The following is a 27,710-nucleotide window of genomic DNA, read 5'->3' as shown; positions in this document are numbered from 1 at the left end:
GCCACCGAAGGAACTGGGGGATCTCTGACCTGGCAGCTGGTAACTGGATATAGGACAGAGAAACCAGGCTGAGCCAGGCCCAACAGAGGACAGTGACAGGGAGGAAGATTTAGGCTTCATAGAGAAGTTAATTATAGCAGTTAAGAGAGAAAGAGCTTGGGCTTCCCTGGTGGCGCAGTGGTTGAGAGTCCGCCCGCCGATGCGGGGGACGCAGGTTCGTGCCCCGGTCCGGGAAGATCCCACATGCCGCGGAGCGGCTGGGCCCGTGAGCCATGGCCGCTGAGCCTGCGTGTCCGGAGCCTGTGCTCTGCAACGGGAGAGGCCACAACAGTGAGAGGCCCGCGTACCGCAAAAAAAAAAAAGAAAGAAAGAGCTACATGGTCATTGTAGGTAACAGATGATACACAGACATTAAAATCACTCAAATATCGCACAACTCAGAGTAAATCAAGTTCACATCCAGGGGTGACCTCATGAAGTAGTAAGGGTCACACAGCAGGGAGGCAATGGGGGATGCAGCAGGGGCAGTAGGCTCTCTTTAGCACAATAAAAGTGATTAAGCCAGCACAGTTGTTACCAAAAATCCTGAGTGTGGTGCCTGCGGTACTCTAGTGATGGTACCTACTGAGCGCCCAGGCTCCTTTTCCTCTGAGAGGAAGGCCTCAGCTCTCTTGCTTGAGCTTTGGCTACTCTAAATCTCTGTCTGCTTTATTTCTGTTCTTGCTCCTGGGGAGGTAAGGGGTATACTTCTAAATATTCTCCCCTTTGTACATTTCTTCTTTTCCTTTCTGCTCTGTTTTTAGAGGACACAGTCCAGAAAAATGCTCTCCCTACCTAGTTTTGCCCCTTCTCTGCCTTTCTTGCCCCTAAACAGTTATTACAGGAACCAGCAGAGGCTTCATTCCTGGCAGCTCAGGGGTTACATTTAATGAAGCAGCTGGTGATTAGAGTCCTCAGAGGAGGAAGCTCAATCGTTCATGTGTTCTCAATTCATTTGTTTATTCACAAAGCTTTTATTGAGGGCCTGTTACAGGCATGCAGTGTTGTAGGTGCTGAGGAACAAACAGTGAGAAAAGACACAGCCCTGCCCTTGCAGGCTTATAGCACCCAAATATATCCTTACAGCATGTGAAGTCTCCTCTGATGCCACTTAGCAGCCCAGCCATCTCTCTTTTCCTCCGTCACCTTTGCGTTCCTGTCATGAGGCTGCTGGCCGCTCCTGAGAGCTGAGGGCATTAAGCTGAGCTGTAGCAGCTTCCTGATCCCTGTATCAGTACAGCTTCAGTCCCAAACCCGACCTGGAAAGGAAGAGCAGTGTAGAATGTAAACACCGCTTGTCGTTTCCGTGCTTCTTCCCCTCCTTTCTAGGAAATGTGGGCAGCCTCCCGTGACTCGGCCTTTCCTTCTAAGGCATTAGGAATCGTCACATGAAGTGGAGAGGCCCCGGGAGACCTAGATTTCATTCCGCTTTGCCCCTCATGGCTGTGCAGCTCTGGAGGACTCCCTGTTCCTCAGTAAATGAGGCAAGATCTTGGAGATTAGTACAGGCTGCCCAGGATGTTGACAGCTCCCCTACAGTCAGAGTGAAAATGTCAGGAGGAAGTTGTTCCCACATTAAAGAATCTGGATTTTTTTTTTTTTTTTTTTTTTTTTTGCGGTACACGGGCCTCTTACTGCTGTGGCCTCTCCCGTTGCGGAGCACAGGCTCCGGACGCGCAGGCTCAGCGGCCATGGCTCACGGGCCCAGCCACTCCGCGGCATGTGGGATCTTCCCGGACCGGGGCACGAACCCGTGTCCCCTGCATCGGCAGGCAGACTCTCAACCACTGCGCCACCAGGAAAGCCCCCTCCTCCTCTTTATATGGACTTATAATCATGTTTTCTGAAGAGGCCTGTGTCCAGATTCATAAAGCTGGGTGCCTGGCACCCAGCAGCTGCCCCAAACGTGCAGGTTTTGATTATTTTGGCTGTGACTGTGGCATTCCCTGCTCTCCTTGTTGATTCCTTCCCGCTTTACAAGGAGTAAAAGCACCCCCCTCCCTCCCCGAGGGGCTCTGGGAGATGTGCTTGTGGGGTATAGCAGTGATGGGAGGAGGCCATCCTTACCTTTATTCCACATTTAGAAGGGGGACCCCAGCCAGACCAACTGTGGGGTTTCATGTTCAACCCAAATACCAAAACCAGTGAGGAGAAGGAGAGAAAGAGGCTGACTCTTGACCTAGAGGTAAGACAGAGGGGTCTGGCACAATCTTGGGGTGCCCATTGGTACCCCAGGCACTCAAAACTGCTGGTCAGAGAGCAGCTCTCTATCTGAGACCTTTTAAGTGTAATACCTCAGCTGGGGAAACAGTCCCCTGGACTTCCTGGGCCCATGTCTACAAGATGCCCTCCTGTGTCTCTTCAGTGGAAAGGTGCCACCTTTTTGCCTCAGGCTGCAAGAGGACATGGGAACTGGGGGTCTCATCCTGGCTCAGCCAGCCAGGCAGACACTGCCAATAGCTTTAGTGATTTTTAAGAATTTGTATCTCAAACTCTGTTGGATGCTATGGAGGGCACTGAGGTACACTGGGTCAAATCCCTGCCCTTGGGGACCTCACCATCCAGTGGGTGAGGAGAAGATGTGAGCACAAGTAACTGCTGGTGTGAAGTGTGGCCCCAGTACTGTGCTGGCCGGTGCCTTCCACACACTGTCTCTCCTCTTCACAGCAGTTATCCTCTCCTTTTCCTGACAGACTGAAGTTCTGAGAGGTTCTGCATGCCCATGACCTCCTGGGCGCTGAGTCAGAGTTCAGGCTCTGGTCTGCCTGCCTCCAGAGCTTCTGCCCTCTTCACTGCACCCCGTTCAAGGGGCTCAGAGAAGGTGGCTGACTTGTCCAAGGTCACGCAGCTGGAACAGCCAGGACGTGGGCAGTGGTCTCCTTCCCCAGGTCCAGGACCCCTCACAGCCTAGCCATCTCCTCCATGCTCTCGCAGTGTAGCACAGTATCAGACACAAGCACCGTGACTGCTCCTCAGAAAAAAGTGAATGCACTCCCTGTGATTCCAATACCCATTAAGCCATTATCCATCCCAGTCCCCTGCAGCGCTGGCCCCCCCAAGAGATTTGGACTCTGGGAGACGGCACCAGATGGCAGCTTGACCTGGTAACTCAGGCTTTCAGAGTCGGCAGCATTGCACCCAACCTGAAGGCTGTCTGCTCCGACAGATGGAGGGCTGTTGTCTGTGGGGATGTTGGCTGCCAGGAATGGTGAACCCCTCCCCCCGGGCCCTGCCAGGGGCCAGCTTGCCTCACTCAGGATTACTTGGTGAAGGCATATAATTCACTGAGGAAACTTGATCAGAGCAAGGTGCAGCCTCTCCCTTCCCTAGAACCCCAGCCGGAGACTTCAGGGTACAGGCCCTGGGGATGGGTACAGGCCATAGAGGGAGGCGGGGTGAGAGGGCCCCTGTGCTTGGGGAGGCACACTTGTCACAATTTCTCTCTCACCCTTTCAGTGACTCTTGGCGGAGTAGGACCATCATCTCCATTTTACATACGAGAAAGCTGAGGTTCAGTTTTCTGAAACACCCGCATTAGTGGATCTGGAATGGGAACCGAGGCCTCTGTAACTCCGAAGCCACTGCTCCTTCACCTGTTCCCAGCTGGCACCGAGCCCCTTAGGGGTCAGAGGCCGTCATGTCCAGGGCACTCCCAGTCCAGTGCTCTTTCCACAAGCACTGTTGGACCCACCCACCTTGATTCTAGTGAGCAATGAAGGTATCAACACTTTAATAAGATAAATGATTTATTGGCTTTTGAAATGTTTACTGAAATGACAACTTATTAACAGTTGTCAAAATCTAAGATCGACCAGTGAGTCAATGAAGAAGTATTAAAAGTATCACTTGAGGGGGCTCCCCTGGTGGCACAGTGGTTGAGAGTCCGCCTGCTGATGCAGGGGACACGGGTTCGTGCCCCGCTCCGGGAAGATCCCACATGCCGTGGAGTGGCTGGGCCCGTGAGCCATGGCTGCTGAGCCTGTGCGTCCGGAGCCTGTGCTCCACAACGGGAGAGGCCACAACAGTGAGAGACCCGCGTACCACAAAAAAATAATAATAAAAATTTTTAAAAAATTATAAAAGTATCACTTGATCAGCCCTTCTACTTCAAGACTTGGTCCTAAGGCATTGCTTACGATTGTAGGAATTAGAAACAACCCAGATGTCCATCCTAGGAGGTGGGATGAAGGGAATTGTGTGCTGCATACAAGGAATACTCTTGAACTGTTGCAAATGATAGTGTTGCTTGATAATGACTGACCTGGAGAGGCGTCATCACAGTGTAAGGACAAAAGCAGCTTCAAAGTGGGATATTCAAGCTTTCCTTTTTGTTTTCATTATTTCTATTTGATGTATATGAGCATTTTTGTGACTGGCTTAAGTCACCTAGCATAAGGTCCTCAATGTTCATCCATGTTTTAACATGTGATGGGATTTCCTTCCTTTTTAAGACCGAATAATATCCCATTGTATGCCACATTTTGTTTATCCATTCACCATCGACAGACACTTGGGTTGTTTCCACCTCTTGGGTCTTATGAATAATGCTGCTACGAACATGGGTTATTCCCATTTTTAAAGAAATTGAAAGAAGCATTTCGATGCAAAATCTGTTAACTACACATCATGAAGAAGTGAAGGGTCTTAGGATTGGAGTTGGGAGCCTTCTGTTCTAGCTGCAGTTTTCCCACTCACGGGGATCCACCAGGTCTCTTTAGTCCTCTCTTCTCCTTTCTTGAGCTTCAGTCTCCCCGCGTGACAGCCGGGTGACTGAACCAGGTGGTCTTCCAGGGCCATCCAGGTTTTCCGAATCCATGATCCATTCCCACTCCTCACTTTACACTTCCTGCTCTGGCTCCATCCCTCTCCCAGGTTCCTTTCTTCCTGTCTTATTCTGGTACAGGGGTCCTGGGGTGGGAGGACAGCCTCCCAGGCTGGTGTCTTGGTCTTGGATTTGGAGAGCCAGATGTGGGAAGGGAGAGACAGCTGATGTAGTGAAATGGGCTTCAGAGTTGACTCTCCCAAAGTTGGCAGACAGATACCCGCCCTGATTCTGAGGCTAGGGCAAGTCTGAGCAGTGGCATGTACTGGTTATTTCACCAGGCAGTTACCCCGGGTAATCTCCAAATCTCAGCTGACTCAGAAAATGGTCTAGGCTTCTCAGTTATCCTGCAGCCACAGGAATGTTGATCTAGGTCAGTACCGCCCTAGGAAGCTGACTTCTAAATCCCTGACATGCCAGTTTGGTTTGCAGCCACCCGCCCCTCCCCACCTTCCTGCCACACCCAGGACCCACAGCTCTGTACCTGTTCCTTCATTCCATTGAGGCTTTGCTCAAGCTGTTGGCTCAGCCTCGTCTGGAAAGCCCTCCCAACCCTCAGCTCCCACTTTCTGCCCTTGTCTCCCACCTGCTGTTTGACCGTCACTGGCCCTCCTCGTTCTTCAGGATCAGTTTAAACCGCTCCACCTTTCTGTAGAATGTGCTGGTCTTCCCCCGCCTCCACCCCAGGCAGAAGTCATCGCCTGCTGCCCTGAGTCCCCACAAACAAACTTGCTTCCCCCCTCACGGTAAATCATTCCGTGACAGTGGTTCACCTTTGCTCCCACCAGCCTTCGTGGTCCTTGAGTGTGGGAACTGTGACTGGTCCCTCTCTGGGTCCCAGGGGCTGGCACTGAATGAGTGCTTGATAAAGGTTAGATAGATGGATAGAAGAGAGAGAACCAGAGAAGGGACAGTCACTAGTACCAAGGTTTCAGAAGGTGTATGCTAATTTGGTCTTATCGTTAGCTTCTGAAATGAAGTCATGATTTTGGGCAGTTCTCCAAAATGGAATTGTTCTTAGCCTATTCAGCCAGTCATTTATTTAAATACTTTGGCATGCATACAGTTAATGTGTGTCCAGGAAACCATGCCTTTCCAGATGAGACTGGCATGGAGCACAGCAGTGTGAGCTAAAGGCCGTAACTGCCAGGTCTGAGGTTCACGTGGGACTGGCTGCTGGGCTGCCTGGCTTCTGATATTCTGATCCTGGTCCTGAATGAATTCACATCCCTGCTTTGGAGCAGGACAGGTCCCTGAATGCTGGGGAGGTTGGAAGCTTGAAGGCACAGGGAGCCGAACCTTGAATTTGCACATGAATCGGCCGCCCCTGCCAAGGAATAAATCGAAGCCCGTTGCTTCTGAACTCCCAGGCACTTCTTGGCACCAGCCTTGCAGGCATCGTTGGATGGGCTGAGGCATGGGCACAGGCGGACTGAATGAAGCCCTGGGTGTGTGGCGAGGCGTGAGGATTGCCAGCTTCTTTTCTCTCTAATGCCGCCTCAGCTTGATTGGTAGTGACTGCTTGAATGCCTTGTTCAGAAGGATTCTGAGGCCTCAGCTAGCCTTTAGCGGGAGAGAGTACTGAGGTTGATGAGTGATGTCTGCCTCAGGGGTGAGAAGGAAGAGCCATGCCCACGTGCCACACCGCTGCCACCCCTCCTTTCATTACCAACCGAGCACAGGATGCTCAGTGTCTGGATGATTTGGAGTTAAATTCCACTCTGCTGGGCCTCAGTTTGTTCATTTCTGAAACAGACATATATTAATTGGGGAATGGGCAGAAGCCTCAAAGTACTGTGGCCTAAAACAAACTGGAAGTTTATTTCTCTCTGACATTGAAGAATCCAGAGTGAAGTGTGCAGCTCCGAGCTGATGGGGCGACTGTGCCATCCTCAACATGCAGCTTCTGCTTGTGAGCCCAGCCTGGCTGCTCCGGTTCCTGCCATTTCCCAGCCAGGAGGAAAGGGAACTGGGCCAGGGGAGCACGTGCGCAGTGGTTTGGAAGGCATGACCCAGAAGCTGCCCACAGCATTTCTCATATCCCATTTGGGCACAGTAGTCACTTGGCCACACCTAGCTATGAGCTTGGCTGGGAAATGTAGTCCTTTGCTGGGGAACCATGTGTCCAACTAAAACTCTGAGTAGAAAAAGAGCATGTGGGTGCTGGTCAGTGATGCCCTAGGGGATGTTGCCCGCCACCTCTCAGGGCTCTTAGGAGAACTGATGACAGCCTCTGCCTCACCTCTGGCACGTAACAGGCCTTCCCTGAGTTCACCGGGCTCTTCCCTTTCCCCGTGCAGGAGCTGGTGAAGATCCTGCACAAGGCGCTGGAGGCTGCCCAGCAGGAGAAGAGGGTGTCCAGTGCGTACCTGGCAGCAGCTGAGGACAAGGACCGGCTGGAGCTGGTGCGGCACAAAGTGAGGCAGATCGCGGAGCTGGGCAGGCGGGTGGAGGCCCTGGAACAGGAGCGGGAGAGCCTGGTGCAGACGGCGAGCCTGCGGGAACAGCAGGTGCAGGAGTTGCGGCAGCACGTGCAGCTGCTCCTGGACAAGAACGAGGCTAAGCAGCAGGTCATCCGGAAACTCTCTGAGAAGGTCACCCAGGACTTCATGCATCCCCCCAACCAGCCCCCTGCGCCCCCAGATGCAGCTGACAGGGACCTCCTGAGCCAACAGGAAAAGATGGAGCACCTGAAGGTAGGGGCCCCTCCCTCCAGGCCCTGGGGCCTTGGGGGAAGGCACTGCTCTTGACCCCAAGGGTTTTCTGGACAGAGCTGGGATGACCCTTAATACTGGAGTATTCACATCTGAAACAGACATTGATAGAAATGTTGCTACACGCTTCCTCACTTTCTTAACCAGAAGGCCCAATGCAATTTGACCTTTTCATGACATCCTAGGCTGAAAAGTGAAGGTATCTCTACATTATCAAAGTAGAGATGAAAGAGCCCGAGATGGAGTCAGAACTCCTAAGCACTCTGGGGCCTGGCCTGCTCAGCCTCCTTTAGCACCACGCTGATGCTCTCAGGAGCCCCCGAGGTGCCCGGCGGCCCTCCCCAGCGGTTCTGCACACGCGTAGTGACCTGTGGCTGGCTGTAACTTGCTCGTGATAATGACAACAATCGCTACTCCTACTTACAGATTGTTTACCGTGTGGTAGGCACTGTCCTAAGTGCTTTACTTTCATCACTTCATTTAGTCCTCGCACCAGCCTGGTGAGGTAGCCGCTTATGTGCTCCCCACTTTACAGATGAGAATGCCAGGGCTGAGAAAGGTGAAGTAACTTGCCCAGGACCGTGTGCAGAGGAAGTGGGGGGACTGGAACTGGGTTGCAGCTCACCTCTCTGACTAGTCTTATCTGCTCTGCTGCCTTTCAGCCTCTGTGGCCCTTCCAGCCACCACCATCATCCCGGCCTCACCCTTGCCCAGGGTGTGGCTCTCACCCGGGAAAGGCCACCCCATCCCGCAGGGACCAGTTGCAACACAGGGGGCAGGGACTTTATTTTAAGTGTGGTACCTGCCGCGGGCTGCAGCCTCCTCTCTGGAGGGTGGTGACAGGAGCTGGGGATAGGTGCGCCTAGTACCCACCGTCCCTACAGGCAGCCACATAGCCCCAGTCGGTCCTTCCCCAGCCCTCGCACCCACAGCCACAAAAGTATACATCGGATTACCACGGAAATCCTGTGCTGCTGTATCAAAGAACTGCTGTCGGACGGGGTAAGAGGGGGAAAGGAAGAAAGAGAAATCCGGGGGCTTTTGAGAGACCAGTGGGCAGTGTGGTATAGTGGCCACTCCCCAAGCTCTGAAGTCAGGCAGACTTCCTCTTGCTAGCTGTATGACCTTGGGCAAGTTATCTCACCTTTATATAACATGGCCTAACCAGTCCTACAAACAGAGTTGTTAGAAGGGGAAAGGAAGATGACATGAAACCCAGATTCCCTTCCCTTTCTTTCAGCATGAAAAAACATATAACCAGTCTCTGAACCTTTTCCCTTATTTCGTCTAAAATCAGAGATTCTTTTGAGTGCAAAATGAAAACAAAACCTTTCAAATGCAGATGAAGCTAGGTTGTTAGAAAGCTGTGGGTCCCTGACAAAGCAGTGAAAATTGCTTCCGTGAGATTGCTTTCCTCCCCTGCTCTGCGCCGCTAAGTGTCTTCTTTCTGTGCCCATCCTGCTGGAATCCACTGGTGAAGACCCAGTAGAGCAGCATGGGGGTCAAAGAGATAGACTCGCTGGGTGCCTCCAGACCGTCTCAGAGAGTTGCCCGGAAGTATGGACTCACCTAAATGACTGAGCGTGCCCCTGAGTTTGCATGTTCAGGAATGTAATTTATCAGTGAGCCCAGATATGAAGAGATTCTGGGTATAATTCACATCAACCATGCTTACATTTACGGCTGCTCCTCAGAGGTTGTTAGAAAGCTATCAGTCCTGCAGCTGACACCTTGGAGCTGTTTTCTGCTAGAAGGAGTTGCATATACTAGACTCCCTTATTTTTTAGCCTTTAGGTCTCTGATCTAGAAAAAAATAGAAGACCCATCAAAACTCCACTGTCTAAGTTTTGGGACAGAGCATGTTCACATTTCCTGCTTGCCCTTGTGGTTAAGGACACTCAACTTTAAGGAAATGCCCCCTTGTTGTTGAAACTGTCAGTGTGAGGACAGAATCACTGACTTCTTGAACATCCGAGCCGGAAAGACTCAGAGATCTAGTCTGCCCCCTCATTTTCTGGCACGGTCGGCCGAGTCCTGCAGAGGGGAAAGGACTGGTCCAGGGTCGCACAGTACAAGCAGCAGGGTTACAGCCTGACCCCAGGTGTCCCCACGTCCAATCCACTGCCTTCCCCACTAGCACAAGGGCTAGTCCACACGGCATTTCCCAAAGATGATTCCCGGGTCCCTGGTCCCTGTGAAAGCAGGAGGGCAAACTCTCTTCTTCCCTGTCCCCTTTCTCCAGTTGTGTTTTCCTCCTTTGCCTCACTGGTGACAGTCACGTGGCTTTTCTCTTCTCGGAGCTCTCTCTTTTTCCTCCCTACAGTTCTGAGCCAAGAAGAACACTCACAGTAGGGCAATGAGTGAACGGGAAGGTACTGCCCATATGCCACCCCACCCAGGCCCACGGCTGCTCTGAGGGGCGCTTGTACCTGCCCTCCTTGTCCGGGCTGCAAGCAGGGTGCCCTGTGCAACACATCCAAAGCCTTGGAGAGCCCCTGGACGTGAATTGGAGCTTCTGAGCTGGGAGGGATCTTGGCCAGAATGAAGAGGGTCAGCACGGCATATGAGCTGTACACAATTGACCCATCCCTGATATTGAAGTGCCATGGGCGAGGTGTGCTATTCTTAATTTCCTGATAAATCAGGGCCTATCCGAAGTCGTACCCGCAATAGTCTCTCATACTCATCGACAGGCCAGTGCATTTTCTTGAGTGAGAGAGAAAGGGATTGAGTTTCTGTTAGTAAATGCCCTGGAATTGCTAGGTATCACTGTGAGCATGTGTTGTCCATTGTTCCCACAGTATCCATCCAGTCAGAATAAAGATTGAGAGCCATGGCTGCAGCTGCGGCTACTCCTTTCAGGCTCCTGCTTGACCCTCCCCAGTGCATGGCCAGCTTCTCCTTGCGTGCCCCAGCAGGAAGATCATACTCCCTCCCCTGGACAGCTTGCAAAAGGAAAACTCTAGGCTCAGATATAAACATTACAGCTTGATTCATAATAGAAACAAACCGGGGACTTCCATGGTGGTCCAGTGGTTAAGACTCCACGCTTCCACTGCAGGGAGCATGGGTTCCATCAGGGAACTAAGAGCCCGCAGGCCACATGGGGCAGCACCCCCCCCAAAAAAAAACAAACAAAAACACTCAGGGCTCAAACTAAAAAAGCAACAGGAGAAGGATTATATCCAAGTTATGGTAAATTCACCTAATAGAATAGTCATCAGACAATTAAAAATGATCATTGGGAAGCTTCTGTAGCAACATAGAAAAGTATTTACAAAGTGACACTAAGTAAAACATTTTCACCCAAAATTGTTCAGTATGATCACCAATATGTGACAAAATATTTTTATTTAAAAAACAAACACTACTTGAATGTTTGCTCTGTTTTGGTCCTTGTATTCAGTGTGCACATTACGTCACTTAGTCAGCAGCTGCCAAGTGGGGTAGTTGGTATTCGCTCCTTTTACAGATGAGGAAGGAGAGGGTCAGATTGATTCAGTGAGGCCTCCCAGCCAGGAAGTCAGAGCCAGGACTTGAAGTCCAGGCTAATGCTCTCTCTCCACCATGTCATTGCTGGCATCAAGATTAGAGAAGGGGGCTATCACTATTATTTTTTTTCTTTCAGACTTCCTTTTCTGTTGCCATTATTGGAAATTTCTAAAGGAAGAAAGTGTTGACAGCTCTTCTGAGAGAGAGGACCAGGGAGATGTTTCTGGTGCAGCTCATTAAATGCTTTGCTCTCTTCTCCAGGATGACATGGAAGCATACCGGACCCAGAACCGCTTTCTCAACTCCGAGATCCACCAGGTCACAAAGATCTGGAGAAAGGTGGCTGAGAAGGAGAAGGCCCTCCTGATGAAGGTGAGGTGTGGGAGCCCTGTCCTGGCCCTCTCTGACCCCAGCCACCCTTCCAGTCCTCTCACTGCTGTCTCCCTCTCTCCTCATGACCTGACTGCTCTCCCTCTGGACCGTGCCCTTCATGAGCTGTCTTCCACATATCAGGGATCTGTGCCCTGCTGACTGACGCTTCTGATCACAGAGGTGAGGGGAAGAGGCAGGCAGCCACTGCTGTCCCACCTCCCCACGTTGCTGCAAGCCCCCACCCCCTAAAGTAACTGCCAGGGGATTTAAAGGGCCTTCCCCCTCTTTGTATTTCTCTTTTTCCCCTTTTGGGAGCCAGGTATTAACTCTACATTCCAAAACCACCACAAATATGGGGGAAATTAGAAAGTGACCACGCATGCCCAGGGAAAGGCTCAGTAAAAGACCTAAGAGGAGCTTAAGTTTATACCTCAGGCTGATCCTGGGCACAGAGACAGCCTACAACAGTCAAAACCAAAAACCAAAACAGCAAACCCTAGATAAGAAGAAGTATCTGATTTCCAGAGTTAACACTGGCATTTTTAATTATATAATAGCTAGTTATTTTACCAGCAAAAGCGGGTTTATTCGGGACCAACCAGAGGAATTACAATTTGGGATACTTGAACTACGGTGAACCACAGGCAGATTCAGGGAACAAGGAAGGGGAACTTGCTTTTTATAGGGAAAAGGAAGGGGTTGGGAGGGGCTATGATAACCAAAAAGTCCATTGGAGGAAACTAGGTGTCCCAAGTATGGAGGCTTCTCATTGGCTGGATTGCTACAGTCCCTGATTGGCTGAGATGTCTTGGCGTGGAGAGAAGTTTTCCTGTTCCTGCTGGATAGTAGAGGCAGCTTCTTGTCAGAGACGTAGGTGAACATCTCTTCCTGTTTGGAGAAATTAATGATACCTGTGGCAGGGCCTGATTCAGGCCTGACCGGACTTCTTTTGTAGCTGAGCTTTCTTTAATTAATTCCACCCCACCTTATTAGGTTCAGATGTCCAGTTTTCAACAAAATATCACAAAGCATACAAAGAAACAGGAAGATATGGGGGTAGGCAGGTAGGGAATGTGCAGTGTGTGTCCCACGAGGTGGGAGAGAGGTGGTGTGTTGGAGAAATGGAAAAAGCCCACGTGGTGGCAGAAGGCACAAGGGCAGTGTCCAGAGCTCCATGTCCATCCATCCCCTGGGCACTGCTCAGGTATACCCCCTACAGAGAGCTTGTTCTGCACCAAGTGCCCTGGAAGGGCTTTGTACACATTGGCTCATCTAGAGTCACATATAAGAATTCTGAGGCAGACTCTGTATTATCCCTGTTGTTCAGATGAAGAAGTTAAAGCACAGAGAGGTTAAGTAACTTGCCGTAGATCACCCAGCCTGCAGTAACTGATCTAGGATGCGACTGCAGGCAGTACAAGAGCCTATGCTGCTGCCCACCTCTCCCCTCATTTTTCTGAGTCCAGCCCCAGCCCTGGGCCTGGTTCTCGTGCCTGGAGCCCTGTCTGCCTTGCTGTAAACTCTTGGATTCAGGACTCCTCTCCTTTCCTTTCTATGAATGGCTGGGGTGGGGGGATGGGAGATGAGAGCTGGAAGAAGGGCTGGACTGCCTAAAGCTGTTCAGGCCTCAGGCCTCTGGCCCAAGCCCAACCAGGTGGCCTGACCAGCCCCACCCCTCCCTCCTACAGTGTGCCTACCTCCAAGCCAAGAACTGCCAGGTGGAAAGCAAGTACCTGGCGGGGCTGCGGAGGCTGCAGGAGGCCATGGGGGTCGAGGCAGGCGAGTGCTCGGAGCTACTGAGGCAGCTCATCCAGGAGGCGCTGCAGTGGGAAGCCAGCGAGGCCTCAGCTGACAGCGTTGTGCTGAGCCCCATCAGGTGAGCTCAGAGCAGGGCTGGGTCTTCATGACCTGGGGGCCGCCAGCCACCCTGCTACCAGTTGCTGCTGACCGTGTGTGAGCCCTGCACATGCTTACCTCCTTGTACCTCCAGATTAGTGATCATGTGGTTGAAATGAGCCCCATTTTACAGCTGAGAGGCACCGCAGGCTCAGAGGAGGCAGCCCCTTGCCCAAGGCCACACAGCATATTAGTGCATCTGACGTGGGCCTGCCTCCAGAGTTCTGTTTTTTCCACTTCCCCACGCTGCCTCCCAGGGGTGTTTGTCAGAGATGGGAGGAGGGGAGACAAGCCAGCTGCCTCCTTTGAGCCAAGCCTTTGCTGAGCGCAGTGGACCTGGGCAGATAAATATACAGAAGGGGCTGTGGCTGGGGTCAAAGGTCCCTAGAGGCTGGATGGTCGGTCCAGTGGCCAGGGCCCAGGCTTTGGAGCCAGACTTGGCTTTCTCACTGTGTAACCTTGGACAAGTCACTTTACCTTTCTGAGCCTCATATTCAGCCTCCATAAGATGCGGGCTAAGATCCCTGCTTTGCAGGATCATGAGGATTAAGTGAGATAACACAGGCAGAGCGCATAATAGGGGCCGATATATGTTGACTCTATGAAAGGCCATCTGAATGGGTCCCCAGCTCTCCTGTTTCTGCTTGTTGTTGGTACTTCCTGTTCCCCATCTGTCCTTGGGCTTACTGGCTGTGGAAGTGGGGTTCTGTAATGGCAGTAGAGGACTTCTTGGGCCTAAGGCTTCATGGAGTAATAAGAGGGTCCTTTATATTTACACAGAATGAATGAGCAAATATCTTTTCAGCACTTGCCACGTACCAGGCACTGTCTAGCCCCCTAGCAATTTACATCAGAGGATCTCATTGGATCTTCATTAGGCAGAGCAAGGAGTTCCTATACCCATTGTACAGAGCAAACTGAGGTTCAGAGCACTGAAGTGACCTGCCCAGAGTTACATGGCCAACCTGCAGTGAAGCGCAGGCAGGCTTCCTGCCCAGGGTCCACCCTCTTCCCACTGCCCCTTATCTGGGGAAGGGCCTTGCAAGGTGTCGCTGACACAGGCTTTTGCTGGCAGCGAGTATGACGAGTACGGCTTCCTGACAGTACCCGACTATGAGGTGGAAGACCTGAGGCTGCTGGCCAAGATCCAGGTGCTGGAAGTGCACTCCCACCACCTGCTGGCCCACGAGGCCGTGGAGCAGCCGTTGCGGGAACGCTGGGCTGCCCTGGGCGAGCTGGCCCCCTCGGCGGAGATCAAGCAGCTGCTGCGGGCAGGCGTGCCCCGCGAGCACCGCCCGCGCGTCTGGAAATGGCTGGTCCGCCTCCGTGTCCAGCACCTGCAGGGCCCCGGCCGCTACCAGGAGCTACTGAGCCGGGGCCAGGCCTGCAAGCACCCCGCCGCACGCCAGATCGAGCTGGACCTGAACCGGACCTTCCCCAGCAACAAGCATTTCACCTGTCCCGCCTCTAGCTTCCCTGACAGGCTCCGCCGGGTACTGCTAGCTTTCTCCTGGCAGAACCCCACCATCGGCTACTGCCAGGGCCTAAACAGGTAAGCCACACAGCCCCCGTGAGGGCACAGCCTCTGCCTTACAGGGTACCTCTCTGTCTCTCTGGAGCCTCCCAAGAAGCCAGAGAGGTCAACCCAGGAGGCTTGGTCCCCACCATATGGATGAGGACAAGCAGGTAAAAGGACGTGTTCAAGACAGATTTGGGCCAGAGCCCCAGGCTCCTCGTCCTGTGCCCTCTCCTGTGATTTGTCCTCAGGGTGGTGCCACTTCCATAGATAGCACATGAGCAGGCCCACTGGGGTTGTATAGCCCACAGCCAGCTCACGTATTGCATGACTGCCTGGGTCAGGGATCATTGCTTTAAACAAAATCCACTCAGAGGAGCCCAAGGAAAAGAGAATTTGTAAATGTTACAGAGGAAGCTCCCAAAAGCCAGAAAAAGGAAATAGAACTAGGGACCAGGTAGATGGTCTTTGGAAGCCGAGGCAACCGCTCTGTCTAGCAGGGCCATAGCACAGCATAACGCCAGGGGGCGCCATTCATGCCATATTCCAGGGGGACGCTGCCCCCTGAGATTGTGCAGCGCTCTTTGGGCTGCGTGGTCTCTGGCCTCTGTCATAATACATGGCTGCTTCCTTCTCTCTCAGCAGACCAGCCTCACTGTCTGTCATTCCTTGGACATTTAGAGCCCATCAGAGCTGTCAGAATAGTCCTCAGCCCCTAAGTCAAGCCTTTCAGCAATCCACTTGTCGATACCCTCATGTCTCAGGCCTAAATTCCCAAAGGAAGGAATCTGGCCCAGCCTGGATTAATTTCTACTTCTGGTTCAACAGCAGGAGACAAGGGATGGGAGCTGGGGGTGTGGTGGGGTGGGGTGACTTGGTAGGGCTGCCCCCGCCAGTACTTTGGAGAACTCTCGTGGCTGCCCCCAGTTATCTCGATAGAGGTGACATAATCTCAAATATTTCCCAAAGCAAGTTTCGGTCCAACTTTATTTTATTTTATTTCATTTATTTATTTTTTAATACTTTATTTTATTACTTTATTTTTTTAACATCTTTATTGGAGTATAATTGCTTTACAACCGTGTGTTAGTTTCTGCTGTACAACAAAGTGAATCAGCTATACATATACATAGATCCCCATATCCCCTCCCTCTTGCATCTCCCTCCCACGCTCCCTATCCCACGCCTCAACTTAATTTAAACACATATATACTCAAGCAAATTTTACGTAAGTCATTCTGCTCTTTTTTTCAGGCAGTGTGTGACATTTACTTAACACAGAATAAATATTCAGTGTCCCTACTCAAATTTGAATGGTTCCCAAGGATAGATATTTTTGATACTTTTTTTCCAGCTTAAGTTGGGTGAAATTGAGCATATACATGTACCATTACTGGGAATTCAGAGTTAAGCCCAAACAGTAATGCCTCTCAGTCTAAGCCTCCTTGGAAAACATGTTCAGATTTCATGCTGCTCTAAACGTCCGCTACAGGAGATATCCATAGAAATTCATTCATTCATTCATTCATTTAACAGCTGAGCAGAAGCCTGCACACTTCTCATCTGTTTGAACATGTTAAAATCCAGAAGGCACAAAACTTTTGAATCCTCTTTTTAAGATTAGATTTGAAGGGAGCTAGAAGCTCTGAGACTGTATGAATAGTTTGTACATTTCATGCAAAGGTCAGGTAGGAGCTAAGACGTAATGAGGGCCTCCTGCATGCCAGGTACTTTCATACCTGATGTCATCTAATCCTCAGGAAAACCCTGTGAGGTGGGCGTTGGTGCCCGCCATTGCTAGGTGAGATAAGAGAGGGTCTGAGAAGCTCAGGAACCTGCCTGGGCCTCACCATGCATGGGCTGCTAACCCTGGTCTCCGGACCCCAGACCTGGTTCTTCCTACCGTCTGCCCTCACTCAGAATGGGAGCTGTAGCAGAGAGTGTGCTGAGGGCACTCAGAAACCTTTTTTCCTGATCAAATATAACCTTTTCTGAGAGCAGGAATGGAGTTAGCCACATATGGGCTTTGGAGTCTATCTATACTGAAGGAGCAGGGGGAAGATCCCAAAGCAGGAGGGGATCTTAAGGTAAGCCATGTAGAAAGGAAAGAAGCCTCTCGCTGTGTGGAAAGAGGCAGCACCGGAAGTTGCTGAGGGGTATATAGGAACAGCTGAGACCAAAACCAGAGGTATTTCTTACTTCTTTCTTTGAATGCTATAGTTATTGGCATTTAGGCAGGTATTCATACTATTGCTTTAAATAGAAGATTATTTGTAATGGAGCCTGTGGAGAGTGCATTGTATTCTTTCAAAGGCCCTTCTGCAGCCCCTTTCACTTGTCTGGGTGCTGCCATCTAGTGGCGGCTATTAGAGCTGCACGTGTGGTTTCTGGAGGACAGAACCTGCTTTTATGCAAAAAACCCAGCCTTTTTAGAGGGAGACAGATATCATAGTAATGATTTAATGCTAATTCAGAGCAAAATTTTAAAATCCATTTCTCTCTAAAATATAAGTGGAGCGATTTAAAGTAGTTTTTCCTTTCCCACATCACCCTCCTTTGCAGACCTACTTGGGCCTGAATGTCTTCAGCTGGAGTCTGGCTGTAGCCCTGAGCAGTTGCTAGGACCCTAGTGAGTGCCAGCAGCCTCTCATCACTGACCTTTTTTTTTTCATGGGTTTTAAGTGTACAACTCAATGATCTGGAGTAAATTCACAGAGTTGCACAGCCATCACCACAATCCAATTTTAGGACATTTCCATCACCCCTAAAAGACACCTTGTGCCAATTTGCAGTCACTCTCGATTCCCACCCCCAGCCCTGAACAACCACATATCTACTTTCTGTCTCTATGAGTGTGCTTGTTGTGGACATTTCATATACCAATCATACAGTATGTGGTCATTTGCATCAAGCTTCTTCCACTTAGCATGTTCTTGAGGTTCATTCAGGTTGTAGCATGTGTTTTCTTTTTTTTTTACCAAGCAGCATTCCATTGCATGGATGTGCCATACTTGGATTATCCACTAACCAGTTGATGGATATTTGGATTGTTTCTACCTTTTGGCTATTATGAATAATGCCATGAACATTCCTGGACAAGTCTTTGTGTGGATGTGGATTTTCCTTTCTCTTGGGTGCATCCTTTTTGACAGAGGTTCAATTTCCACTCTCTAAATGCACCATGCACCATAAAGTATGTAAATCTTCTTCTTCTTCTTTTTTTTTTTTTTTGGTTATAAGAATGCTGCCACAGATGTTCTTGTGTTTGTGCTATTATTTCTGTAGCATTAAAACACACCCAAAAAGTGAAAAAGTCATGAGGAATACACATGTAAAATTTTCACTAGCCCTAACAAATTTCCAAACACCAACAGGTAAGGCCCATAGAGAGGAAGGGGGACCTGCCAAGGAGTCAGGAAAGGGGTGGCCGGTACATGTCAGGGGCGGAAAGCAGAGGCTGGCTGAGGGTGAGGCAGCTTCCCAGATCTGTCCTTCAGGAGTTAAGCCCGAAGACTGAGGCACAGGCCAAGGAACCTCCTTGTGACTGTAAATGAGAACCTATGGCCTGGGCATCCTCAGGGAGACCAGTCTTTGAGAGGCTAAGAGCAATATGATTTGGAATCAGGGCTCATGGAAATAAAAACAAGGTCCTTTGACCTCCTCCACCAGAGGGGTCCTGAGTATCCCACCAAGCATATTGAGAGCATTCCTGGATTCAGAGCTTGTGTCATACCCTTGCCCCCAGTGGCATTAGTAGGACTCTCAAAAACAGTGGTGTGGGCTTCCCTGGTGGCGCAGTGGTTAAGAATCCGCCTGCCGATGCAGGGGACACCGGTTCATGCCCCGGTCCAGGAAGATCCCACATGCCACGGAGTGGCTGGGCCCGAGAGCCATGGCCGCTGGGCCTGCGCGTCCAGAGCCTGTGCTCCGCAACGGGAAAGGCCACAACAGTGAGAGGCCCGCATACCGCAAAAAAAAAAAAAAAAAAAAAAAACCAGTGGTGTCCATTCCCAAAGGCCCTGGGCCTTGCTTAGGGCCTTCCATGGGTGAAATCTTAGCAGGATTAAACCTCCTTTTCTGACACAAAAGCTTTATCCTACTGGTTCAGGATTGTGTGCAAAAATTAAAAATAGTATAAATCACTGAACATTATCAACAGGCTCACACATCAAATCACTGACCTTTTAATGTGAGCAGAAATCGAAGCTAATTCTGATACCCACTCTTGGACTGAGAACAGTGGAATGAGGTAGGATAGAGAGAACAGGCTGGACTTTGGGAGTCCTCTGCCACCAACTGATTGTGTGACCTTGAACAAGTCACTGTTGCTCTCTGGGCCTCGATTTTCCTGTCTCTGCAATGACCAGGGATGACCAGCAGAAAGTAGCCGCCTGGAGCCTTATCTTGTGAGTTTCTGAGGCAGCCTCCAGACTCAGTGGGAAAGAGTACCATGATCAATTAGTTATGTCTGCCCTGGGCATAGACAAAGAGAGTGGTGGCTGGTGTATCCCATTTGCTCTCTCTGAGCTAAATAATCTCTGTAGGCCTTCCCACTTTCCCATCTCTGAGAGGCCAAAGCCTACTATTTCCAGGAGACCCGTAACTGTTCTCTCCATCCACTCAAATAAACTCAGGAGGGTCTGTACAAATACTTCAGCCCGGAGTGGAGAGAAATACCTCCCCAATCCACTAGGGAGAGAAAAAGGATTTCTTTTTTTCTTTTCAGAAACGCTGTTTATTAAAAAAAAAAAGTGTAAACCTCAGAAGATGTTGGAGGTCATGAATCCAACCTAGTAAGAGCCCAGAGGAGCATGAATATCTAGACAATGAAATGTGCTCTTTAAGTCCATTGAGAGTGTGAGGCTGCCCCGTGCTGAAAGCCGTACCTCCCTAAGGGTGTTCAGCAGGTGCACCGTGCACAGCCCCACTAGGCAGCCGTGTATTAGTCACATGGGGCTTTGTTAACATGAGATTTCTAAGAGGCTTTGTTAAGATATGTATATCATAAGCCTCTAAAAGGGGGCTAGAGTATGCAGTGTTCTCCAACATCTTTGAATATGGGACCAAGTGCTCACCTAGCATCTTGAGAGACCAGTACATTTTGGGAAATGTATTCTTGGATTCACCCTGGACAAGACCTGCCAGGGAAGGTGGAGGAAGGAGAGAAAACAGTGCTTCTTCCAGGCAGACATCCCTGCTCAGCACTGTGGGTTGTCTTCTTTCTTATCCACGATCTCATTAGAGCCTCATGATAACTTTAGGGGAGAGGGGAAGCAAAGGAGAAAAAGAATTCTGAGTATTGAGCACCTGGTACATGCTAGACAGTGAGCAAGATGCTGTATGTCTGTCTTCTCAATGCCTCACAGCCCTGGGAGGTGGATACTGTTAACCCCACTTGACAGGTCATAAAAGTGAGGCTCAGAGAGGTTAGCACACTTGCCAAGGTCTCAAAGCCCATGAATATTAAGATGAGGATAGCTAACCTTTATAAAGCGCGCTCACTACGTGTTAAGCACTGTGCTGGACCTTTAACATGTATTTACTCTGTTCATCCTTACAACAGTCCTGTGACTATTATGAGGCTGAAGCTCAGAGAAGTTAAGTAACTTGCCCACGGTCACCCAGCAAGGAAGCAACAAGACTCCAGGGGCCCTGCTCTAAGATGATCCCAGTTGCTCTGGAAATCCCCTAGGTAGTCCTCTTCGAAAGCATGTTCATCTTGCCCCAGTTTCCGGGAACACCAGCCTGGTTAGAGAGTGGGGTTGGGCAGGACATCCCCGAGGGAGTCACCCCTGCCATGGGCTGCCTGGTTGTGACTTCTTTGGGTCACTCCAGGCCTCCTTCCCTCCCACTCCAGACTGGCGGCCATCGCTCTGCTGGTCCTGGAGGAGGAGGAGAGTGCCTTCTGGTGTCTGGTGGCCATTGTGGAGACCATCATGCCAGCTGATTACTACAGCAAGACGCTCTTGGCATCCCAGGTGAGCAGGGCAGGGAGGGGACTTGGGGGCCATGCAGGTTGGTGCCCCTGAATTGTTCCTACAAGTCAGTGAATCTTGGAAAAGTCAGGAATCTCTCAGGCCTCCATTTCTCCCTCTGTACAGTGGGCCAATAACCCTTCTCTGGGACTGCTGCGATGTTCCAGTCAGCTGATGGCCTTGAGAATTGCTGGGGCCCTGCCCACGTGACAGACTGTTGTTATTCCAGTGGGGACATTACATCATTAGAAACAGTGGATATCCTATGGAGGGGAGGAGGAGAAAATCTAGTGTCACTAGATTTTGACTGGTGTTTGCCAGTCAAGAATTTCAAAACAGAGGTCAGGTAGGGTGGAAGTTGGGACTGGGAGGATGGGAGGTGACAGTGACGCTTCACATACACGCATCATCACCTACTGAGAAATACAGCTGCCTCCATCATCTCATGACCCCCTCCACTGCCCTCTGAGCACAGAGCAGCCCTGGAGTCAGGTGGAGCTGGGTTCAGAGCCAGCCCTTCAGAAACCAGCCGTGTGGCCTTGGCAAGTGGCATCACTTCTGTAAACCTCAGGCTTGCCTGCTTTTGAATGGAAGTAACACTACTTACTGGGCTTGTTGAGAGGTGTAAATGCGAAACCATTTCAGACCTCCCACCTCCACCCTCCAGCCTCTCCCTCCTGGCCTCTTGTCCCATTCTTGCTGTATCAGTGCATCTGCTTTATGGAGAGACGCTACCCAGGGGGAACCGTCTCACTCCCCCCCAAAACCTACCAAGCCATTACCTGCCCACCCATCCTGTCCTCCTTTCCTACTGCGAGCACCCAACACTGTTTCCTCCTTCTGGGATGCCCACCTGGGTGGAGGGGTAAGGAGAGAGATCAGGGATGAAGATCAAGACTTAGGAGTCATCAGGAAATAGGTGGCGAATCAGGTAAGGATTGTGCTTTGCTGTGTGGCAGGGAGGCCCAACCTAATAGTGGCTTAAATGGGGGCTTATTTTTCTCAGATAATGAGAAAGCTGAAGGCTCCTTCCAGCTAACTGCTCTGCCATGTGACTTTCATCCTCCTGCTCATCACCTCGTGGTCACAAGATGGCTGCACCATCTCTGGCACTGTGGCCATGGTCTAGGCTGAAAGAAGCAGAGGGTGAAAGGCACCGGCTCCCTTTCAGACAGCTTTCCCGACCCAGCAACTTCTGCTTACATCTTACTGGTCAGAATTGTGTCACATGGCACCTCTAGTTGCAAGGCAGGCTGGGAAATACACAAATATTTCACTTTACAAATATTTTATTTTCACTTTTTTTTTTCACTTTTTAACATCTCTGGAATTGAGGTGTGTTGTATAACCAATATACTATGGTGTTTTTGTTTTGTTTTGAGTACAGAAAATTTCAAATGTACAAAAAAATAGAGAAAGTGTAATGAACCTCCATGTATCCATTACCTAGTTTCAATAATTATCAACACAGGGTGGCCAGTACTGTTTTCACCTATACTCACACCCACTCCTCCTACTCTGATGACCTTGAAGTAAATCTCAGACATCATATCAGTTCATCCGTACATCCTTCAGTAGGTTCAAGTGGCATCTTAGATTCAGTGAGTTACCCTAGGTTTTGAGCTGGACTCTTGGCCTGCACAGCAGACCTGGAGTTCAGGGCAGGGAAGGAAGGGAGAGGGTGTTGGCCACAGCAAGAGCTAAGTCTGGAAGAAAACTTAAATGGAGGGAGAGGGCTGAGAAACCCGCAGTTGCAAGAAAGAAAGAGCAAGATGAGCCTAAAACGGGCTTGTCACAGAAGTGGGGGCAGCCACGGAACAACCGTGTCCTGGGGCAGGGAAGGAGCCAGTGTGGTCAGTGGCCAACCGGGTCCAGTGAAACAAGGACAGAGGCATGATGTGACCACACTAAGAGGTCATTAGCAGCTATCACCCAGCAGCATCGCCCCCTGAGGTCAGGTGTGGCTCCCCCAACACCGGCCCCCAGGACCTTGCCCTGAGCATCTTGTGCATCAGGCCCAAAACAGGTGTAGGGAAATGGCCGTGGTGTCAGCCGATAAAGCCTAGGGGACAAAGGAGCCAAAACTCCACTGGCCAAGAACTTACAGTCCACAGAGACCTCTGCATCAAAGCTCCAACCTGGAAGGCTGCTCGCCAGTGGAGCGACCTGTCTCCCGCCAGGCTGGGCTCTAGCTCCTCCGGGCGCTCTGTGCCCCCAGGTGGGGCAGGACCCACTGGGAGCAGCCCGGGGCCGTGTGTGGACCAGCCAGGTGTGCAGGGGTGGACCGGACGGAGGCAGCCAGCCCCCTCCGCAGGGCAGCAGCTGACAGGCCCTCTCGGCTTGCAGGTGGACCAGCGAGTGCTGCAGGACCTCCTCTCGGAGAAGCTGCCCAAACTGATGGCCCACCTGGGGCAGCACCGTGTGGACCTGTCCTTCGTCACCTTCAACTGGCTCCTCGTAGTCTTCGCAGACAGTCTCATCAGCAACATCCTCCTCCAGGTCTGGGACGCCTTCCTCTACGAGGGCACCAAGGTAGGGCACTGCGGGGGGGTGGTGAGCAGGAGGGTCCTGGGCAAGTCCCTGCATCCTCTGGGTCTCGATTCTTCCCCTGGACAGTGGGAGGACAGAGCCCACCTGTCAGGGCCATGGAGGACCTCTCCTGGGAGCGTGGCTTTGTAAACTCAAGTACTTTGCACCCCTGAGGGGAAGTGGTGCTTCTGCCTCTGAAGATGCATCCTAAAGTTGGGGGGATTCCCTTTCCCTGGAGAGGAGGCACATGCATGACCAGGAGGCGCATCGCTATTCTGTCCGTTGCCCCTCAATCACCTGCTGTCTCTTCCTTCTGTTTGGACTGAGCCCCAGATTGGAAGGCTGGCACTTGGATCTGGTCCCAGCTCTGCCCCTCACCTCGCAAGGAGACCCTGGGCAGGCCCTCCCCTGACCTCCGCCCAGTTTCCCCGAGGTGGCTGACCTCACAGTTCACCAAGCACCCTCGGATCTGTCTCCATTCGATTCCTACTGGAGCCCCATGTAAAGACAGTGTTACCCGCCATTAGGTCCAACAGGGGCAATGCCTGGCCCAGGGTCCCAGGACAGTCCCCATCCCCAGATTCCAAGCTGTGCTCCCCCGTGGGGTTTCCAGTCTACCCCCCCTCGGCATTGCCCCGCACGTTTCCTCCAGGCCTTCAACCTCTGCGGCCTGTCCAGGGCCTTCCACAGCACCTGGGGGCGTGGGTTCTGCTCCTGCTGGGGACTCCCTGCCCTGGCTCCCTGTGCCCGCCCTGAGCCCCCACTTTACCCCCCAGGTGGTGTTCCGCTATGCCTTGGCCATCTTCAAGTACAACGAGGAGGAGATCCTGAGGCTGCAGGATGGCCTGGAGATCTACCAGTACCTGCGCTTCTTCACCAAGACCATTTGCGACAGCCGGTGAGCACGCACTCCTGGGCCACCCTGCCCCTCCACCGTGCCCACCCCACATGCATCCCCCCGGGACACAGAGCAGAGAGGGGGCTGGTGTTTCCAAAGGTAGGTTCATTAGCGATTGTGATCCTCCGTTGCAGCTTAGAAATCTTCAGGGACGTTCCAGTGCCTCGGGGTCTGTCTGCCCCCTTAACACAGCATGCAGGGCCTCCATGCTGTTTCATTTCTTGCCCGCCTTCTCTTGCCCCCAACACCCATGCCCTATCATCCTGCCAAACAGAATTATTTGAGTTCCTAGGACAACCTCCATCTCTGGGCTTCTGGCCTTGCAGGTTCTTCTACTTAGAGTGCCTCCTTGCCACTTCCACCACCACCATCTTTGCCTAGCCTACCTGTACTCATTCTTCAAAACTCAGCTCACTGTCCCCTCCTCCATGAAGCCTTCCCTGACCAACTTTTCCTTTCTGGGTTAGAGCTCCCACAGTGCTAAGCTTCCTCTTGCCTCAGTACCTGTCAATTTGGGTGGAAATTGTCTTCTTTTTTTTTTTTTTTTGCGGTACACAGGCCTCTCACTGCTGTGGCCTCTCCCGCTGCGGAGCACAGGCTCCGGACGTGCAGGCCCAGCGGCCATGGCCCATGGGCCCAGCCGCCCCACGGCACGCGGGATCCTCCCGGACCGGGGCACGAACCCGCGTCCCCTGCATCGGCAGGCGGACCCCCAACCACTGTGCCACCAAGGAAGCCCCTGTCTTCTTATTTACTGTTTCCTCCCTGGAAGGGGCCTCAGCTGCGTGAGCAGAATGAATGCAGGGGTGCCTGGGACACCCGGTGACTGTGGCTGTGCTCTCCCCCCAGGAAGCTGATGAACATCGCCTTCAACGACATGAACCCCTTTCCTATGAAGCAGCTACGCCAGCTGCGGATGGCCCACCGGGAGCGGCTGGAGGCTGAGCTGCACGAGCTGGAGCAGCTCAAGGCCGAGTACTTGGAGACCCGGGCAGCCCAGGGCCCTGCAGTGCCCGAGGGTTGCACCAGCGAGGATGAGGGAGAAGCGGAGCCCTGACATGGCTACCTGCCCTCCCCAAAGCCCTTTCTCGCCCTTGGCTGTCAGACCCACAGGGGGACAGCCATGGAGCAGTGGTCTAGGCCCCACTGAGCCCCATCACCACGTGACCCTGGGTGAGTCCCTTCCCCTCTCTGGGACTCAGTCTCCCCATTGGAACATTGGCTCCTGAAACCATTGGTTGGGTTATCGCCTCATGAGCACGCACCCAGGATACACCCCTTCTCACTTCCTCTGCAGAGCATTTTAGCACCCAGACAAGCAAGAGTGCTGTCTTTATAGGGTAACCTTGAACATTCTCTAAGTTTTGTCTGTGTATGACAGTGTAAATATTGAAAATAGTTCACAAGCTTTGGAACCTAAACGATTCTCAGTAACCAGTTGTTCCTGGGCGTGCCCAGGGCTCCAGAGTGTCCCACCACTAGGGCCTTCCCAGCCTGGGACGTCCCTGGCTGCTGTTTCTCTCAGCATCTCTGCAGGGCCGGTCCTGGTTCCTGGAGAAGCTGGGGCCGTGTGCAGTTAGGGCTTCCGTCTTTCTGGGCAACAGCGCCTCTCCAGTCCTGGTTGGGCCTTTGTTCCAGTTCTGACTCCCACCTTCCAAGGCCTGTGTCCTGAGCCTTGCACTTGCCCTCACCTTTCTCCTCACAGCCTATCAGGGGGATGAGGGATGGGGAGGGTGTTCCCAGGGAAACCCCTGTCCACTACCAAGAGGAACTTGGTGTAGGGGCTGAAAGCACGGGGTTAGGTGCCCAACTTCTGATCTCCCACCACCAAATTCAGAGTCTGGGGCAAGAAAAGTCACCTCTTCGAAAACTGGGTGGTTGGGAGGGAGAGGAACAGGTGGTGAGACGGACAGAGCCTGCAGCCTGTTGCCAAGTCAGGGCTGGCTTGTGCAGAACTCAGCTCCAGTTCTTCTGGGCTCTTCCAGGCCCTTCCTCAGCAGACAGGCTTCCCCCATTCCCCTCAAGGCAGGGGGTTGAAGCTGCACAAGTGATTTCGGCAGCTCATTTCTCAGCAAAGCCTGTGCCTGTGCCGGGATAGCCTTGAGCTCAGCAATCTGTGATATGAAGGGCTGGGGTGGGGATTCTCACAGGGAGACCTCCTGCTCTGATCTGAGGCTCTTGTCAGGGCTTGGGCGGCCACACCCATTGCTGGGGACCAGTGACAGGCCCTTCTGTCACCCACTGGTGTGAACTTGAGGGAGGGGTTAGCGCACCAGACACCTGGTTCCCTCCCACCACTCCCCCCCAGCCCTGGGGTGGGGACCCTCAGGGTTCCTTTCCTCCCACATTTACGAAGGCTGCTGGGCAGCCTAGTTTCCTGTGAACACCCTACACCAGGGTTTGATGGCCTTCCTCATTTTTGCTAAACTTTTTCATCTGCTGAGGTCCTTTCACCACCAAACAGTAACTGTGAAGCATGATGGTGATCTGAGGGCAGCCTGGGGGGCATCCTGGCTACACCCCCAACAGGCTGTAACCCTCAGGGCCATCACCAAGGAGACAAGGGGTCCGGCCTCCTGGAACTCCAGGAGGATGAAAGGAGATGACGCTGGTGCTGAGCCTGGTGCCTGGCACAGAGTCAAGTACAGCCTTGGGCACTGAGTACCCTTTCCATGAAGAAAATGTCACCAGGAGGGCCTTGAGGTCTAGAAAAGGCCCAAGGCTCCAGGAGAGACTAGGTCCAGCTAGTCCCTCTGACTCTAGCCTTAAAAATCAAATTCCCTCAGCAAAAATACAGCAAGCAATCCCAGCTCAGACCAGGGCTGCTGGATAGAGGGTACCCTCCTCTCCCCTCCCGCCTGCCACCCCCCTTCTCTCCCCTTCCTCTGCCCACCCCCAACCTCTCCCCTCTCCTCCTTCCCTCATCTCTCCCCTCCTCCACTTGTCTTCCCCCTCCTCCATCTTTCCCACTCACACACCCAGGCAGAGGAGAAGCTCCGCCCAAAGCTGGGTATCTACCCCACTCCTCCTCCCTCACTGGTACTCTGCAGCTGACCCAGCACTGGGTCACCTCTGGTTCCTTCTTGGCTGCACCACAGAATCACCTGAGCGCTGGGTCCCACACTCAGCCTGTTGTAGGGTGTGGGTATTGTGCTACACCAACAGGGTTGGGGACCACAGGCAATCAGGACTGACTAGGGGGCCTCCAGCCCTGTAGCCAGGAGCTGGAGCCAGAGCAAGAATGTGAACTGCCTGTCCTACAACACCTGCTCACTCCAGGCCAAGCTCAGTTTACAGATGAGGAGACAAGGCTCAGAGAGGTTAACTAACTTGCCCAGAGTCACACAGCCACTGAGTGGTTAAGCCATGTTCAAGCCTTAGAGGCTGCTAACTGCAAAACCAGGGAGGGCTCCTCCAAGCTCGCGGAGCCTTCTCTGGATCCTAGAACACCTCCCCC

General features: G+C 52.0%; 1 protein-coding gene across 4 annotated transcripts in view; it reads left to right on the top strand.

Moving 5' to 3' along the window:
• Positions 1-25,660, top strand: part of TBC1D2 (TBC1 domain family member 2) — a 43,007-nt gene extending 17,347 nt beyond the window's left edge. For 3 of the 4 annotated variants that reach the window (XM_082619636.1, XM_082619638.1, XM_082619637.1), the window contains 8 exons: positions 7,162-7,557; positions 11,329-11,439; positions 13,128-13,315; positions 14,411-14,887; positions 20,709-20,829; positions 23,173-23,358; positions 24,132-24,253; positions 25,103-25,445. In XM_082619636.1, the coding sequence (XP_082475762.1) occupies positions 7,162-7,557; positions 11,329-11,439; positions 13,128-13,315; positions 14,411-14,887; positions 20,709-20,829; positions 23,173-23,358; positions 24,132-24,253; positions 25,103-25,310 (1,809 nt within the window). In that variant the 3' untranslated portion in view covers positions 25,311-25,445. Of the gene's footprint in view, positions 1-7,161; positions 7,558-11,328; positions 11,440-13,127; positions 13,316-14,410; positions 14,888-20,708; positions 20,830-23,172; positions 23,359-24,131; positions 24,254-25,102 lie in introns of all 4 variants that reach the window. The other variant, XM_082619639.1, reaches the window with a different exon arrangement.
• The last annotated feature ends 2,050 nt before the right edge of the window (positions 25,661-27,710 follow it).

This window comes from Mesoplodon mirus (genome assembly GCF_964341445.2).
Source record: "Mesoplodon mirus genome assembly, chromosome: 1".
NCBI classification, from domain to species: Eukaryota; Metazoa; Chordata; class Mammalia; order Artiodactyla; family Ziphiidae; genus Mesoplodon; species Mesoplodon mirus.
Note: the sequence above shows the minus strand (reverse complement) of the source record. Positions and strands in the feature narration are given on the sequence as shown.